Below are 18800 nucleotides of genomic sequence, written 5' to 3'. Positions count from 1 at the left end.
CCACCAAGTTTCGGGCATGTAGTTTTTCCGTAACCCTGCTAATAGACAGACAAACCAACCAACAAACAAACAAAACCAAACCGAAAACATAACCTCCCTGGCGGAGGTAATTATAGTTTCGAGAGGAGAGGAGAGGAGAGGAGAGGAGAGGAGAACAACTGAGAAGTGTGAGCAAAACACCAGAAAATATTTTTTGCCTTTGGCTTTCTTTAAAGCAGGCTCTGTAACTGTGAGGACAGGCAGAGGGGATGGGGGACGGCTAGGATGGGAGAAAAGAGGGAGCCCCATCGCACCCCCTGGTGAGGCAAATGACCTTAAGGCAGAGAGGAGACTGACAGAGGAACGTCGGCAACAGAAACTACACAGATGAAAGAGAGATCAGAGGAAGAGAAGATGTGAGCTAAAAGAACGTCATGGAGATCAACGAAGGGGGACGTGTCGGCTGCAAGAGTGAAATTATGAGAGGGGAGAGGATCTGTGGACTAAAAGAAGGACAATAAAACAACAGAGGAGAGAAGAAACGTGCGGTGCTGGGAGGCTTTGATGATCTACTGTTTGTACACTCCGCTGAACACAAAGCTAAAAAGGGAAAACCCTTTTAATAACCACGGTGAGATTAAATTTGTAACTGGGAAATAATATAAGCCAGGGGCGTTTAATGAAACCCTGTAACATATTTAAAAACAATGCACAATATAAATCCACTTTAGATGACTATTATCAGTGTTTGAAAGAATAAACAGATTGGAGGATAAGAGATAGAGGCTCATGCCTTGTGGTTTGGCTTACCTTGAGGAACTTATACAAGAGGAATGTGAACCAGTTGGTCAGCATCTTCTCAGCGACCGACTCCGTTCTGAAAAACACAACGCAATTTGAAAAGGGACGTTAAAGTTACAACCTCGAAGATCTCTGTTTCGTCCTCTTTTTGGCGATCACCTATTAGCGGTCCTTGCAGGTGTGTTTTTGGATCTCACTTCCCAGAGCGCCGACAGATTCTCACTCCCATCGCGTAAAATACGGACGCTTGGTCAGGTGCCTTTGTCGTTGTTATTGACGCTAAAAGTCTCCTTTAGCGTCTAATCTAAGCGCGCTTTATCTAAACGCGCTTGGTCGGGACTATTGGCGTCACTTTTGACGCAATTATGTTAAAGAAAAGGTTGTGGGTGAGCTTACGCTTCCATGACACGTGGGAAGAACGGGGCGGTTGGGTTTAGGAAAAGAAGAACGGGACAGTTGGGTTTAGGAAATGTGACATGTGGGACACGATCCCCGGTCTCCTGGGTGAAAAGTCCTGTGTTGTTTGACCCATCCACCACCCCAACCAACCTCCCTACGCAGATTTTCGGCCTTACATACTACTCTCTACCGTAGTCGCTCTTAGTGTTACGTCATCATCAAACCCTGTGTAGCTGCTGCTCTCCCCGGTGCGTTCTACAAACGTCGCTTCAGACGCTGACAGCCACTGTCCAAACGTACGTATTTTACGAGTTCGGAGTGAGGAACGGGTTGGAAGTGCGTGTGATTTGTCCCGGGAAAGTCACTACAGACGCCCAGTTCTTAATATTGCAACGTCTTTTTATCAGCGGGCCATGGGTAACTTATTCGGCGATAGATAGTGACTTAACAGACATTTATTTGGCCTAAGTGTGGTCATGAGCTGTGAGCAGTGGCATTTGATGGATTTTTTTAACCCCTCAAGATGTAAAAGTATCATTTTAATTAATTTTTTTTACAGAAACAGGCAAAATGGAGTGAAAACACTCCAGGTTAAACCCAAATAAATATTCATTCACAATTCATTTATTATTGGAACGTTCATGTTTAGCTGACCTGCTGTGCACTTTACATTTGCTAACCCACGTTGCAGTTCACACGGTTTTCATTATTATGAGAGGAAACAACTAGAACTTACCACGTATTGAAGTCACTGTTTCCATACCATAATGTGTGTTTTCTTCAAACTCAAAAAAGAGTCTTAGACAGTGGTGTAGTCAAATGTATTGTAGTGGGTATACTGTAGTGTATATACAGTATATATTGGCCATAATCTGTTTCTTTTTTTTTGGGGGGGGGGTAGATCATAGTGCGGGGTCTGGGTGTCCTCCCCCAGGGAAGTTTTGAGCATCAACAACTTAATTTCCTGTATTTTATATACACTTTTATGTACCAATTCACGGTGGAAATACCTTTATTTAGCCTATGGGATAAGAAAAACACAGATGATGATTCAAAATATATCAAAAATATAATGGAAAGAATTTTTGTGTGTGTCATTGGGCACTTTTAAGTGGATATATGGAAATCCTGGAGCTTTCTTAGTGGGTATACTGCGTATACCTGCGTATCACTACACCACTGGTCTTAGAGCAAAAGAGGTTTCACCTACAAACAATGCATGCTGGGAACTATTCTGTTATGCTAATCCTCTTTCCTAATTTGATGAGTTCACTAAACGGTATGGTCATTCAACCCATTTTAAGTAAAAAGACTTCCAGTTAGAACAACTCTTGTTCATATTTTTATACGTCTACGTGTTTAGTTCTGACAATAGATGAACTAACGTTTAGTGACACTTAAATATATTTACATTGCGTTAAATATAAAAGATTGGTTGATTCCAATAAATACTAAGTTTGGTGTTTGACAGCGTAGTCTATATTTTCTTCCACGTCTCTCCACATCTTCCTCACCTCCTTAACAGCAGCTTGGGATGGTTTTTGCTCTCCAGGTTTCTGTCTATCAGGTCGGACAGCAGCTGTTTCAGGACTCCGGTGGCGTACTCCATCTCCCCCTGCAGGGCTGTCATGATCAGTGATGCCACATTGCCTCGGTCCCGCATTGAGAATGACCTGGAAATACATTGCAACATGCACAGTAAAATTCGATATTAATATTTAAAGAATGCCTTTTCAAACTTTTGTTGAGTCACATCGAAAGCAGTTCCTCAAAATACATATGTAACAGCTCGCTTAAATATTAATGCACATATAATACTAACCAAATGGTGTCTAACTCCGTTTTGTCATGAACCATTTAGCTAAGTGCTTTTTTTAAGATTATTTTTGGGCAATTTAAGCCTTTATATGACAGCTGAGGACATGAAGGGGGAGAGAAGCCGCAGGTTGGAGTCCAACCTGTGACCTCTGCACCAAGGATTAAACCTCTACATATGGGCGTGCGCTTTACCAGGTGAGCTACCCAGGCGCCTGCTTTAAGGTCATTTTAAAGCTGCTAAAAATGTTTTCACTCAACTTATTTGTCAAATTAAAAAGGTGATGAAAGCACACTTTCCAAAAACCAATAATCCTTTTTTTTTCCCCAAGAAATGTTTCTTTAAGATTATTTGTTGGCCTTTTTTATGCATTTTTATGAAACAGTGCAGACACACAGGAAATGGGGATGATGCCCATGCAGCATGGGCCAGGGTCGGATTCGAACCTGGGCCGCCGCCAAGCACTCAGCCTACATGGGGTGCACGCTCGATGGTGTTTTAAGCCCCCACCATCGACTTCAACGTAGAGCTGCGACCGTCGACTTAAAGGCACCTAACCCTAACCCTTGCCTAACTCTAGTGCCTTCCATGCAGCGCTGCCTGGAAGACAACGCTGGGGGCTGAAAACACCAAACACCATGGCCTCTGCCAAACACTCTGCCAGGTGCTGAGAAAAAAACAAAAATGCTTTTTAAATTGGATCAAAATTAAGCATCAAGCATGCAGTATTTACATGACCCTATTCCCATGGCTGGAAAGATCACGTGTGGAAATGCTAAAGCTCTTGAATGATGAATCTTGAAGTGATGTGACGCGTTTTTTAGGCTACAACATTTTTCGTCACATGCAGCAAACATCTCCTCACTATCTGCTAGCTGCCTGTCCCCTGAACACACTGTAAAAAACGTGGTCTCTGAAGACCACATCACTTTTATATATTATACGTTTTTTTTAAACTAGTAGACATTGCTTATTAAATAGTAGAAACCACCTTTTGGAAAAAGCTAATTCACTAAAAAACAAAACAAAATGTACAGTATATCTGAACAATAAATATATAAAGACCTCTGTGCCTCCAGGGTTCGTATGAACGTCAACAGGAAGTGCTTCTTCGTCAGCAGCTGGCCAAACAGCGTCAGTGCCTTCTCAACATTTGCCTGGACCTGAAGAAAAGACACAGAGACAGACGAGTTACAACAGAGATTCATTTCTGAGTACAAATATGTCTGTTCTTTATTGAGGAGCATTTTTGTATTGTTGAAAAAAAAAAATGCCTTTTCCAATCCCCACAAAGAACTCGCCCCAAATCTGATTTTAAGATGTTTATGTAAAAGCGTGAAGCAGTTTGCAAGCGCATCATAGTTCAGTATGCAGCATGCAAGTGTGATGTGGAAGACCTCCAGGTCACATCCACCGAGAATGGACTTTTCAGTGAAGTAGGAGACATCTTGTGTCCAGTAGTTAAACGTTTCCAATGAAAAATACTTACTAGTCACATATTGTTCTACAGATAAGTACATCTTCTTTTTTTTGCCATATGATGAGCTGAGATTGGCTTGTAAACAGCAAGGTAAGCCTGATTGGCTACTCTCTCCCCAGCTGCACTGCTGTGTGCTGCTTTCTAAGTGTTTCTCAGATGTCGCTCTCCAAATCATTTTTGCAGACAATTGGACCTAATAGTCTTCTTGACATCAGGGGGTGGATGGGTCAAAGCCTCCTCCAGCTTAATACTGATACGACAAGAATTTTAATCATCGGTCCTGACCGAGCTGCACCTGCAATTTAGCAGCCTGGGCTCCATGTTTACTCATGCATTGTCTTTTGTTTATGACTTTAGCTTTTAATCTTTCAGTTTGTTAATATTTGTCATATGGTCTTCTGCAATAATGCATGTAAATGTCCCATACTGATCGCTCAGGCCTCAAAGAAAATTCTGACTTTTCCAGCCACATTCACCACTTTGCTGAATCAGTTATATTCCTTGAAAGCCCTTTAACTGAATATTTTAATAACGCTTCAATGACCCGCTGTCACTTGGAACTGGAGATATTTTTTGAAAGTTCCTTGAACAGATAAAAAAGCCAAAGTCCAATCCGACTGGCCTGAACCAACCCAGCATGAGAGAGATTCTTCTGTCACACAGAGATGGGAGGAAGAGCTGGAGAGGAGGGAAGAAGAGTCAGGGCATAGCAGGATTTTATGTGTGTGTGCATGTGTGTGTGTGTGTGTGTGTGTGTGTGTGTGTGCGTCAGGCATGGTGACAGAGGTGCACCCTGCTTGTTCCACTGGCTGGCACCTGTCACTACTCATCAACAACACACTAAACCCCCTGAAGACGCCTCTCTGTCGCTCACTCGCTCTGTCTTCCTCACCGCTCTAATTCTCTCCCTCGCACTTATTGTTGACTGTTTCACATCATTGGGTTTTCTCCCATTTTAATTTCTCCTGCTCTTTGTCTTTGTGTGTCTCTCTAACACATACACACACAAACACACATCGTTTCCACCTCTCTCTCTCTCTCTTCTCTCTCTCTCTCGCTCTCTCTATTGTCATCCTTTTGTACCACTGTAACATCTATTCTTTTTTTTTTCCTCCGATGTGCTATAATAAAGTGTCTGGGCCTCTCTGTAAAGTGCTAAATGAGATTCTCAGGCCTCCAGGGCGGATGCTGAGAGTGATGTGTGCGTGTTTGTGTGTGTGTGTAAAAAAAGAGTGTGAGAGCAAGAGAAAAGAAGAAAGAGAGACAGATGGAGGTGCATGTACGTACTGCACATGCAGAGTATTTACCAAATTTCAAAGAGAGCGTTAAGAAGGGTACACGTACATCCAGTTAACTGCAAGACGGTGTATGTGTGTACATGTACTGCATGTAGTGTGTGTGTGTGTGTGTGTGTGTGTGTGTGTGTGTGTGTGTGTGTGTGTGTGTGTGTGCACACGTGTGTGTGTGTGAACATAACCGGTGTGTAGTGTGGCTGTCTAGCTTAGGGAAGAAAGCAGTCACACAGAGCAATAAAGCTAAGGGCGTTGGTTTACACAGGCCATCGGATTACACCGGCAACCCCTGGGGGAAATACAGAAGGAAGGGGAAGGAAGTCTAGACACATAAAATACGTAAGATCCCTTTACCTCTCTGCCTTCCTGCCACCTCAAATTAAAAGGCGCACTGTATTCGTATCAGGGGACATCTTAACCTCAGTGTCACGTTTCTAGTCTTTATTTTGATTTGCTGATAAAAAAAGCCCAAAAGTGAGAAAATATGATATTTTAGGATCTCTTAAGCTGACCGGTTGATGAAACCTGCTGGCTGGGCATATTCATGTGAGACACCAAGCATTACTTGCTTTTGCGAAGAAGTGAGCAAAAGCTACCAACGAGCACCGAGTTTAAGAAACCATGTGCCCCTCTCTAAAGCTGTTGAGGACAGTAAAACTAGGGCGGCCGCTACGGTTACTTGTTAATGATTATTTTTTTGATTCATTGTTTAGTATATAAAAAATCAGAAAATAGGGAAAAATGCCAATCACAATTTCACGGTGCATTGCTGTGAATCATATTTTTTTTATGTGTCCTGTCTTGTTTTTGCGTAGATGTGTTTTGTCACTGTGTGTATAGTTTAATTGTGACCTGCCAGGGGACAGCAGATGGAAATTTGCTTTAGGCTAACTCTCTCTATCAAATGGTAACATGTATGTTTAATATTGTACATGTGTCCTTACAAATAAAACACATTCAATTATATTAATTGCAGGAGTTTCCCAAATTTGCACCTTATATCATTAATTAAATAACCTTTAAAGGTCCCATGGCATGAAAATTTCACTTATGAGGTTTTTTAACATTAATATGCGTTCCCCCAGCCTGTCTATGGTCCTCCAGTGGCTAGAAATGGTGATAGGTGTAAACCGAGCCCTGGGTATCCTGCTCTGCCTTTGAGAAAATGAAAGCTCAGATGAGCCGTTTTGTTATGAGGTCATAAGGAGCAAGGTTACCTCCCCTTTCTCTGCTTTGCCCGCCCAGAGAATTTGGCCCACCCATGAGAGAGAGACATCATGGCTTTCAAACGAGCAAAGTGGCAGTTGGTCAAGGCCACACCCCCACCCTCCACCTTGCCCCCCCACCCCTCTCCTCCTCAATAGCTACATACATAGAAATGGCACATACTAAGGAAAGCTCAATGTGGGACTGGCTCTAGTGGCTGTAATTCTGCACCAAAGCTGAATTTCGGGAAAGAGACTTCAGATACAGTATTAGGGGACCACTAAGGCCTATATAAAAGCATCCAAAAAGTACCATGTCATGGGACCTTTAATATTCAGAACAAGTTATAGAAAAATAAGATGTTGGCTACACATTTAATCGACATTTCATATGTTATGCTGCTATCTCATGATCAGGTTGCGAACATTTATTAGGCTACAAGTGAAAACATGAAAACAGGGTTTCTGGTGTCTCAGACAATAAAATGTGACTGCAGAACCTTATTAAATGAGATTTTGTTATTTATGACTTTATACATTTTGAAAGCCAAACCTAATGAAATAAAATGCTATTGAATTATGTCATAAAGCTTTATGCGGATCTGCAAAAGCGGTTAACCAAATACAGAAGAGGGGAAATATGACGTTTAAGTGGATTTACATTCCCGCTACATTCCTGTTGGTCAAGACTTTTCTAATTACACTTTATTCTTTCAGATTTTGCTTTATCAATAGTTTGAACTATATTAGTTATAGCGTTATAGTCTCTGCTGGAAGCCACAATGGGCTTTTTCTATATCCATGGATAATTCTGTTGTATTTAAGTAATCACTACTGTTCCTTCTAGCCAAAAGTAAAAGAGGATGAATTACTAAAATGAATCAAAAAAAGGAAGCTATGTGGCCGGGTTGTATGTCTTCCCCCTCTCTCTCCCCTTTCTCACCTAGCTGTCATTAAAGGCGGAAATGCCCCAAAAAATAATCTTAAAAAGAAAAAGGAAGCTATGAGACCACCCAGAGGACTTTCTTCTTCTTCAATGAATATAAATCTACTTTCTGGATTAGAACATTTAAATGAAGCTATAAAAGGTCAAACAAATTATTCCTTGACTCCAAAAAGTCAGTGGTCCAATCAACGGCAATGGAGCCGCACCAGATTCTCCATCTTAATGATACTGCTGATTACAAACTTGGCTCTCTGGTTCCGAGCTTTCGAGGAGAGTAGTTTATGTTGACACACTATTAATTGTACTTCCCTTGGTCTCAATGGTAAAATATCTTTATAAATCGAGTGCACTATCTCCTTTCAGCTGTGCTGGCAAGGTGGATTCATGTACTGGCTTAATTAATAACTCAACAGTGATGTATAATGCAAGTAAAACTCCTAGTAACCCTGCATCTAATTTCTCCCTCTCTGCTCTAATCCTCTTTCCCTTCATCTTTTGCCTTGCACTTTTTTAACATACCTTTATCTTTTGTGTCATTTTCTCCTCACTTTTAAACTCTACTTCCGTACGTCAAGGGAATGTGGTGAGCGTGTGTCCTATGACATCAAACTAATGATAATAAGGAACTTGAAAGGTCTTTTGCATTCCTTGAGACAAGCTGGATACGTCAACCCCAAGTAGGGCAAATATAAGTTTTATGACTGCTTAAAGGTGAAGCATGTCTGGAGTTCCTCTTGCCTCACATCTCATGTCATTTGGAGAGGCCTGTTTTTGATGAAACCTGTAATGGGATAATGGCTACAAGGGTATTAACCAGTAAAGCCAGAAGGACATTTTCATGCCATTAAATACAAAGTGTGTTACCGTTTTTTTTGTTTTACCTCTGATGTTAGTTTATGGGCCCTATTTTAACGATCTAAGCGCACGGCGTGAAGCGCACGGCGCAGGAGCGTTTAGGGCGTGTCCAAATCCCCTTTTGCTATTTTGACGGCGGAAAAAAGGATCCGTGCACCGGGCGCATGGTTCCAAAGGGTTGTACTTAGTGTCGTCATTAATTCATAGGTGTGTTTTCGGCGTGACATGCAATAAACCAATCAGAGTGTCATCTCCCATTCCCTTTAAAAGCCAGGCGCGTTTGTACCTTGACGCATTGCTATTATGATGGCGGATTTGCACCGTAATAATTTTATTTGTAATCTTTTGCATGTTTGTGTGCTGTTGCACTTCCCTGTGTGTGTGTAACAAGTATAGTGTGTGCCAATGTGCATAAGCCTAGGCGCATTTTACTAATGTGCTGTTTAAATAACAACAAAATGCTGCGCTATTGACTTTAGACCAGGTTTTTCTTGGTTAATGGTGCGATCACTTCCCGCTGCCTCAAGATAGCAACACGCCAAGAATGCACCTGAACACACCTCCCTGTTAGACCAGCATGCCCATGGGCGCAAAGATGGGCGCAGGTTGCATCTGCTATTTAAACGACGTGGGCGCAGGATGGTCTTAAACTAGCAAAGACACTTGTGTCGGACTTTGTGCTGCGCTGCACCGGGTGCAAGATAAGGCCCTATGAGTGCAAAGGCTAAAGACCGATATATGCTTCTGTGTTAAATCGACGCTATGACTACGTACAGTACAGGCCAAAAGTTTGGACACACCTTCTCATTCAATGCGTTTCCTTTTTATTTTCATGACTATTTACATTGTAGATTCTCACTGAAGGCATCAAAACTATGAATGAACACATATGGAATTATGTACTTAACAAAAAAGTGTGAAATAACTGAAAACATGTCTTCAAAGTAGCCACTCTTTGCTTTTTTATTAATAAGGGAAAATATTCCAATTAACCCTGACAAGGCACACCTGTGAAGTAAAAACCATTTCAGGTGACTACCTCATGAAGCTCATTGAGAGAACACCAAGGGTTTGCAGAGTTATCAAAAAAGCAAAGGGTGGCTACTTTGAAGAATCTAAAATATAAGACATGTTTTCAGTTATTTCACACTTTTTTGTTAAGTACATAATTCCATATGTGTTCATTTATAGTTTTGATGCCTTCAGTGAGAATCTACAATGTAAATAGTCATGAAAATAAAGAAACACATTGAATGAGAAGGTGTGTCCAAACTTTTGGCCTGTACTGTACGTTGGTACGTTGAGACACAGACCCTATGCTGTAGCCCGACGTGCACCTCTCAAAAAATTTAAGTTCTTGGTTCGACCGTAATTGATTATTTATAGCGAGTTTATATCAGTTTCAAGCTCGGTTGGTGGTGTACTGACCCGTACCTCCATCTCCTTGAGCACAGGGTGGTCCTCTATGCCTGGGAAGAGGACCCTCATTGCGTAAATCCGATAGTCCAGGAAAGGAATCCCAGCTCCGTCCAGCTCCTGGGTCAGCTCGTGGATGTCTGTCTGAAGCTCGGCGAAAGCTACGAAAAATGACAAAGAGAGAATGCGCCGGGATGAGGGATGGTGCTAATCATCTGTACAGTGTCATCAGTGTTTTTTTTTTGTGCAAGGCATACTGTACAGTAGCCATAATCATGGAGTGCTGCCTTGTGATTTTAATCATGTGTGAGTTTGCCATTTCCATAATTTGTCTAAAAGCCCTTCTAGCAGACTCTTGACTAGATTGCAGTTTATTTTTGACCAAATTAACTAAACATGTCTAGTTCTAAACGCTGTGCCACACCAGCATTTAAATGGCACAATCTGTTCCCAAGAGCAAACTGTCTTGAGAGGGATGAATGAATGTAGCTAAATAGCTATGTTTCGCCATCTAGTTTGATTTAACCCTCCTATATTAGAGTTTAAACTGCTCCACAAAAGAGGCATGAATTTTCGACAGCTAGGTGTAGATGGAACAAAAATGTCTTTTAAATTAACAGCGTGAGCTTATTGTCCTGTTAGCAACTGAGCTAATGAGCTTGCTCAGTGTTGCCAACTTGACTTTGTCGCTAGATTTAGTGACTTTTCAGACACTCTTAGCGACTTTTTTTCAAAAAAGCGACTAGCGACAAATCTGGTGACTTTCTTTAGAAAAGACGCCAGTATTGGCAAACAAGCAAAGGTATTTCTCTCTTGTGGCTGCCAAAACAGTCTCCTCTCTCTTCTGTTCTGTGACTGAGAGGCAGCCCCTCCCCTCTCTTCTCTCTCCTCATGTGCAGCAGCACTGAGCAGGCAGTTAGAAGAGGAGAGGGAACAGGGTGCGGGGGCCGGTGTAGGTAGGAGAGACAGCGGGACGCGACGGGAGAAAGACGCTGGTCTGGCCCTGGGCAAGCCAGCCTTCTTTGAGAATTCTTTATCGATCTTTCTCCCTCCCTTTGTAGAATTTCCTTTTTTTACTTCAAATATAGGCTACCTAAGAAATAATAATAATCATTTCATATAAATTCCTTTAGTGAGTTTGTGATTATTTGGCTAAAGATTTCTATTTCTTTCTATCTCCCTGCTGACACATCCACTAAGCTTTATGCTAATCAATGCATAATGACATCACAAATATGCAAATGAACTTAAAGTGATGGTCCGGAGTAATTTCACCCTAGGGTCCTTTGCACCATGACCTCGAGCCAAACAACCCCCCAGAAGCTTTTTTCACCTGGGTCAAACATTGGACGAGTTAGCATTATCAGCTGAATAGCTTAGTGCAGGGGCTAGTGGATCCACGTTTGTATCTCGTAAATGACCCCACTAATAATGCCCGAAATGATACCAAACTTCTACACTAGTACAAATAGGTTATGCACTCATAAAACGATGGATTGGAAAGTTTGTAAGTACACCAGAAGTTGATGTAAATAACACTTGCCTGTTGGCTTCTGCTCTCTGCTGTTGCTGCTGCTACAGAGCAGTAAGACGAGTGCTTAGGGCCGTCTACAAATTACAACACCGACAAGAGATACAACAAAAATATTTATTAATTTAACTTTATTTTTAAAGTAAGTGCTGTAGTATAACTAACAGGAGACAAGTTATAATTGAGGTAAGTTTGGAGACATTACCTTATTTAATCATTAAATAAAAAAATATTTTTGTTGTATCTCTTTTCGGTGTTGTAATTTGTAGACGTCCCTAAGCACTCAGTAGCAGCAGCAGCAGCAGCAGAGACGAGAAGCCAACAGGCAAGTGTTATTTACATAAACTTCTGGTGTACTTACAAACTTTCCAATCCATCTTTTTATGAGTGTATAGCCTATTTGTACTAGTGTAGAAATTTGGTATCATTTCGGGCATTATTAGTGGGGTAACTTACGAGACACAAACGTGGATCCATTAGCCCCTGCACTAAGCTATTCAGCTGATAACGCTAACTCGTCCAATGTTCGACCCAGGTGAAAAAAGCTTCTGGGGGGTGTTTGGCTCGAGGTCATGGTGCAAAGGACCCTAGGGTGAAATTACTCCGAACCATCACTTTAAGAGAAGAAAGACAGGGCTGAGAAATTGAAAAATGTAGTGAACTTAATTTGTTCCTTGGCGTCTCAGCCCCGACAAATTCAATCTTTGCTTGTCCAAAAAAAGAGCCAAACATAATGAAATAAAAAAAAAAGGCAAAGCTAGCTCGGGGAGAGAGAGAAGCAGAACCAGGAGACAGAAAACAAAGTTCCTGGAAAGGAAAGTCAATTAATTGCATGAGTGGATAATTATTAAGAGAGCGACGGATGAGTTTTCATGCATAATTTCTCCCAGCTGTTATTGGACTGTTTGGTCCACAAGAGAGATGGAGAGGGGAGGAAGAAAAGAAGATAAAGGAAGGAAGAAAGGAAGAGAGAGGAGGAGAAAGAAAGATCAGAAGGTAAAGAAGTGAGGGTGGTGGGGGAAAGGAAATTCAAAAGGGACATAAGTGACTTGGACAAAAAGAAAGAAGAGCGAAAGATCAGCAGGTAAAGGTCAGACCTAAGAAGAGGTAGAAAGTAGAGTAATGAGGTGGAAATAAGAGGACAAAAAAAATGATATGGCAGTGCGGAAGAAGAAGAATAGGAGATAAAGAAGAGGAAGATTATGGTATTTCTTCTCTCAAAGGTTACGTGGTCTCTGGGGTCAAGACTTCAACCACTTCTTGTTATCAGTGCACAAGGTATATTCAGCTACACATAACAATTCAACACTGCCTTCTTGAAAATGACGTTCCCATACAACGAAACTGCATTCTCCATTATGTTTCGAGATAAATGTGTTTTCCATCGACTGGCGCAGGTTGTTTAAATACGTGGCAGACATTGTGAATTGAAACAAAACTACATGTTTAGGTTTAGAAAAAGATTATGATGAAGCATGTTTGTTACGTAATTTAAAAGTTAAGAACATTACGTACATTCAAAAAAATCCACGTTGACTTTTGGTTTCACAGTGGACACGAACAGCGGTCTCCTGGGTAAGAGTCCTGTGTTTCTTTGACCCATCCTTTCCACCCCAGCCTCATCCATATGCGGACATTTTTTTAGAAACGGATTTGTCATATGTCAAAGACAAATGTAATCTGGGACAAAATACGTTTCCCTCTAAACGTAAATGATTATGCAGTTCTGTTGTATGGAAATGTAATTTTTAGGAGACAGAGCTATACAATCACTATCAAACATACCGGATGTGGTATGTTAACTTTTACTGATGAACCTAACTTAAAAAATGCCACAGCCTTAAACATAGCTTTTTAATGTGTACTATCATGAAAAAGCTCTATGCGGTTTGGTGACAAGGACTACCATCACAGTTCTATTGTGCAGGGTTCATACGCATTTTAACCAATACTTTTCCATGACTTTTTCATGACTTTTCGGCAAATTTCCATGACTATGTGTTCCTGAAAATGTCAGTCGACATTATGCAATAAGAATACAAATCTGTGTTAAAGTTTACCATCAGAGGTTTAACTATAAAATGAATGACAATTTATGTGGTTCATAGTGGGATTCATAATATCGCTCCCCGAATAGAACGTTGAGGTTAAGACAACGTGAAAATACATTTATTAATCACGTATTATTATGCTGCGTTAAAAAATATTCCATGACTTTTCCAAAATGTTCTGGGTCTTTTTATGTTTTCAAAACCTTTCCAGGCCTGGAATTTGCATTTTTCAAATTCCATAACTTTTCCATGTTTTTTCAAAATTTATGAACCCTGATTGTGATACATTTCCTTTTGTATCACATATTTGTCTATAGCAATCAGAATCTCAAAGGTGTGCAGAGCCAATGATCCAGGGAACACAAAGAAACATTCTAATATCCCGAAAAAAAAAAAGTGGAGAGTTTCCCAAATATTTGAAATACACTGAGTGTGCTTACATTAGCATGCACAATGCCTTGCCTAATAATTTCTTTGGAAACCCATTTGCAATTGTGTTTTATTGCTTTAATTTCAGAGTTTAAGTCATATCACATCTCGAAAACATCCATATCACCTCCCCTGAACCCAAAAAGTGACACTTGCCAGTCAGCAGTTGTTATTTCTAATATGTAACTAATCATCCATGACTGCTAATATGCTAGTTTGGATGATAGTGTACACTGCGATGTCTGCTTCTCACGGATGACTGAACCAAATGTCCCCCGTCTCTTCCCCTCAAGACTCTTAGAGCGAAGCCGATCTCACACACACACACACACACACACACAAACACACACACACACACACACACACACACACACACACACACACACACACACACACACACACACACACACTCGCGACGGCGCCCACTTCATCTGTTCCTCCGCCCACACACACTGTCTCGTCTCTATAGGCCAGCTGGGAGTACAGCAGGCGGGGCGGGGTGGGAATAAGGCCATGCTTCATTTCCTGGAAAACGGAGTGCTTTGATTTCTATTGACTCGAATACAGTCTGGTTTCTCTTTGAAGAAAGAACAGGAGTTTTCTAGTTGTGTTTTTCTTGAAAAAAAACAAACAAAAAAAAACCACTAATGTGAAAAATGAGACAAGGTGAGAACACATTTTCTGAAAGTGTCAGAAAACATGCAGCGATCACCCTGAAACTGTAGCACTTTAAAACAAAACCTGTTGGTGTTTTTTGATTAACAAATGATCCTCAGCGACTGATAGCGCTTTATGTTGTGGCAATAGTGTAATCATATCATAACCTTGTACCGCGGCTGTGTGTGCCTGTGTCATTATATGGAGCGTAAACAACTGGGCTGTCCTTACATCAGTCATCTACATACACTCAGACCTCATCAACTCTCTCACAGCCCAGTCTCTCTCTTGTCCAAATTTTTTGCTCCCAATTACCTCTCACTTACTTTTAATTCATTCTTAATTCTCATTTCTTGGCAAACAACCCCCTTGTTACTTTGACCTCACATGGCCTCTCAGTCACGCTCTCCCTCCCAACGCTTCGTATGCTCTCTATCCTTTTCTGACACTCTTTGGCTGCTGTAGCGTGTTTTCACTCAGAGGTGCTGACTTCTAATCGACATGTTAGACGGTGCTCTCCATTACCGTCTACAAAACAGCAAATGAAGGGGAAAATCTCAGATTGGCATCCATCTCTCCAGTAGAGTTCAACACACTTAAAAATATCTATGGGAAAGTTGAAGCTATAAGGGTCATTATTTTGTGTGCATCATTTTATATCAGCCCTGTATTAAATAAAACAATTTTCTATGTGCTATGACTCAGCTATGACACAGTTGCTTCAGTAAACATACCCTGCAGAAACTCTGCTGTCAGTGATGAACTGACGGCAGCATCCAACTGCTATTGATTGCATCTCTGTCTGCAGTTTCATTCAGAGTTCTCTCAATTATAGTCTATAGAAATGTCCTCTACCATTGTTCAGTCTACACTAGGGTTGGGTATCGTTTGGGTTTTTTCTGATACCGGTGCTAAAGCGATAAAGTAAATTGTTGGTAAACGACAAAAAACAACCATATATTGGGGAAAGGGTATTTTACAATAAATTTGAATGCACCACGAGGCTACCTGTTTCAAGTGAACGCACCGTCTGTGTTGTTTAATTCCGACAACAGCAGCTGCTGCGCTACAGAGCAGACTGTTACGTCCCTGTGTTGGAATCCTCTACAGTGAAACACAGTCACACTTTATACTGTTTGAGGTTAACTGTCAGCATTTTAACCGTGTTTAATCCAGCTGCTAGCTAAAGGTAGGCTAACGTTAACTGCTGTCGAGTGTAGTGTAAAGTCAGGCCACCAAAAGACGGCAAATTCGTTTATTCCTTTTTCTAATTACTCTTTCGGTACCGGTGTTGGCACATTTTTTAACCCCAGTCTGCACATGTATACCATGAAACCTCAACCTGCTTTCTCATCTTGTATAACTCCACACTCACTCGGCATAGTAGACTCACACAACCCCAATCAGTGTCATAGCCAGGGGTTCATTTTTTAACTAGTTTACTCTGGCAATACTGTATCGAGGCGCTATTACATGAAGAGAGTGCAGTGTTTTGCGTGGCAGTTGTGTAACAAATGGTAATACACATTCCTTCCTCTGCAATTTCTATGCAATAATAATTCACTGAGGCAAACCCGTTGTCCATTTATTCCCGATAATGGACACCTTGAAGGGCATTGACCCGCTAACACCATGGTCACATGCCAAAGATATTTTTTTTTTAAACCAATAATTTATATTTGAATGCATTTTGCAATCAAAATCTAAAGTTTTATTTCAAACAACAAGTCTGTTTCCCTGTTAACCCCTGAGGGTTTCAATTTCTTTATTTTTGAAAGGGGACATTAATCAACATTAAAACAATGTAAATGTTCCAGAGTTAGCTCAAAAGTGCTAATTTTCATCGGTAGTCCCCCAAGTTAGACCAATACCTGCAACAATCATTCCCATGCCATAAGGTTCGCTAACACTTTACTTGAAGGTATCTACATAAGAGTGACATAGTCATGACACATGAACCCAAAATCTAAATCTAACCCTAAAAACCGAATGACACTTACTAAAAGAAGTGTTATGTCATAAATGTTTATGACTTGTTTATAATGTTTATGACACGTTCATGACAGTGTCATGTCACTCTTATGTAGCTACCTTCAAGTAAAATGTAACCTAAAGTTCTTATGCAATTGAAACGTTTTCACTGCTCCAGTAGGACATATCTTAGGAACGACCTGGCAACGGGAGATATTTCTAGCCGCTTGGGTCATAGAACCCTTTGGCTCAGCTACGAGACATTAGCCAGCTGACGTTATGCTAACAAGATTCAAAGTCAATAACATTGTGTACGGTTGACAATCAGTAAATATTCTTTGAGAGTACAGTGTGTTTAACAGCAAGACAAGCTAGATTTTCAGCAAAGTCATTTCCCCCAAATCAATATCAAGACTTTCACGAACAAATGATGAGCCATGGGCCGCAGCCTGAGGTAGAGAGTTGAACAGCGGATGGGATGTGAGATGACTGCTAAATGTGAAACAAAGTAAGTTCAAAGGGGCCGTACAGCTTGTGTGTTAGCACCATTCTGTGGTGGACGAGGCACTGAAGGACTACACTCGTGTGTTGTAAATATTCCGATTATTATTGTTGTTATTTTAATGTAGCTCATTAAGTTAGAACTGAAACTACTCAGTAGGTGTCCTATATCAGTTTTTATTGGACACCCTGCAGCCAATCAGAATAGAGTATTCACTCAGACCATGGTATCATGTGTGTATGAATGTGTATATGGGTATGCACGTGTATATGTAGGTATATATGCATGTATGTATGTGTAATTATACATGTATAAATAAGTGAAGAATTAAATTGTTTGTATATAACTAAAGTAGAAAAGTAGAAAAAGGGGGTAGGACCAGAAATGTTTTTTTTTTAACTTCTTCCTACTCTATTTTGAACATGGAAATCCTTATTTGAATCATTTACAATCATTTTGAAAAATATTGAAATGTTCTTATTTATCTTTTATTTTTAACATGATTATAATAAACCTAATCAAACAAAGAAAAAGAAAAAAAGATGTCGGATTCTGATTTCATTGCCTACCTTCTTTACACTCCAGGGCCACCCTGGACTCCAGGTTGTCCATCTGGAGCTGCAGACGTTTCAAGGTGCGGTCAGCGTCCCTCGACTTCCTCTTATAGGCAATCAGCACAGCGATGATGACCAACAGAAGCAGGCCGCCACCCCCTCCGATGCCTATGATGGCAGGAAGCGTCAGCAGGCTGTCCGAGTAGATGTGAAGAGTCCCGGGGGAGTACTCGAACCCACCAGCACGGATCTGAACACACACAACTGATTTTTAATGATCAAGGGAGAAAATACTGACATTCGTTGCCCAGTTAAGCAACTCTCTGCTTTATTCATAAAGTTACATAGTAATCAGCGCGACCTCTCTCTCTCTTCTGATGGCTGCCATGGAGCAGCTGCATTATCAGAGCTGAGCAGAGGAAATTACTCCTTTTTTTACTTTCCCCTACCACATTCTCCTCAGCCAGTCTGAGGGCTTGAACTATCGCCTCTCAAAAGAGACGTAAAAAAAAAAACAGGCAACGCTGCTTGTTTTTCTCAAGGTTTGAGAACAGATGAGGTGGTCCGAAGAGATCGAAAGTTGGTGGTCTGATGAAAGAGAAGTTGGTTGACCTGGTTTCTGCCACAAGGATCATTAAATTTTTATCTGTTCTGTACTCACACTAAACAGGCAGATCTTTGAAAGGCTTATACTAGGGAGCATTACATCACCTCGACTGCCGTGAACATTTCTTGTAGGGAAAGGTTTTCAAGTCTTGCCTTCAGGGGAGCAGCTTTAGAGGGTTTTGGTAATGAAGATCTCACAAGGTAACTTGCTCAGTCTTTGAATAACTCACCCCGGGCTGTTTTCTCTGTAGATGAGATATTTAGGTCCACTATTTGGGTTTTCAAATAGATATTTTGTCGTTTATGCCGG

The 18800-nt window shown here is 41.0% G+C and overlaps 1 protein-coding gene across 1 annotated transcript in view; it reads right to left on the bottom strand.

The window, feature by feature from the left end:
• The window catches only part of LOC120559298 (plexin-A1-like), a 296826-nt gene that overhangs the window by 26531 nt on the left and 251495 nt on the right, over positions 1 to 18800 (bottom strand). Inside the window, 5 exon segments of the mRNA XM_039800924.1 lie at positions 790 to 856; positions 2694 to 2852; positions 4061 to 4158; positions 10202 to 10350; positions 17900 to 18134. Of these exon segments, the coding sequence (XP_039656858.1) occupies positions 790 to 856; positions 2694 to 2852; positions 4061 to 4158; positions 10202 to 10350; positions 17900 to 18134 (708 nt within the window).

The sequence above is a fragment of the Perca fluviatilis genome, chromosome 5, assembly GCF_010015445.1.
Source record: "Perca fluviatilis chromosome 5, GENO_Pfluv_1.0, whole genome shotgun sequence".
Taxonomy (NCBI): Eukaryota; Metazoa; Chordata; class Actinopteri; order Perciformes; family Percidae; genus Perca; species Perca fluviatilis.
Note: the sequence above shows the minus strand (reverse complement) of the source record. Positions and strands in the feature narration are given on the sequence as shown.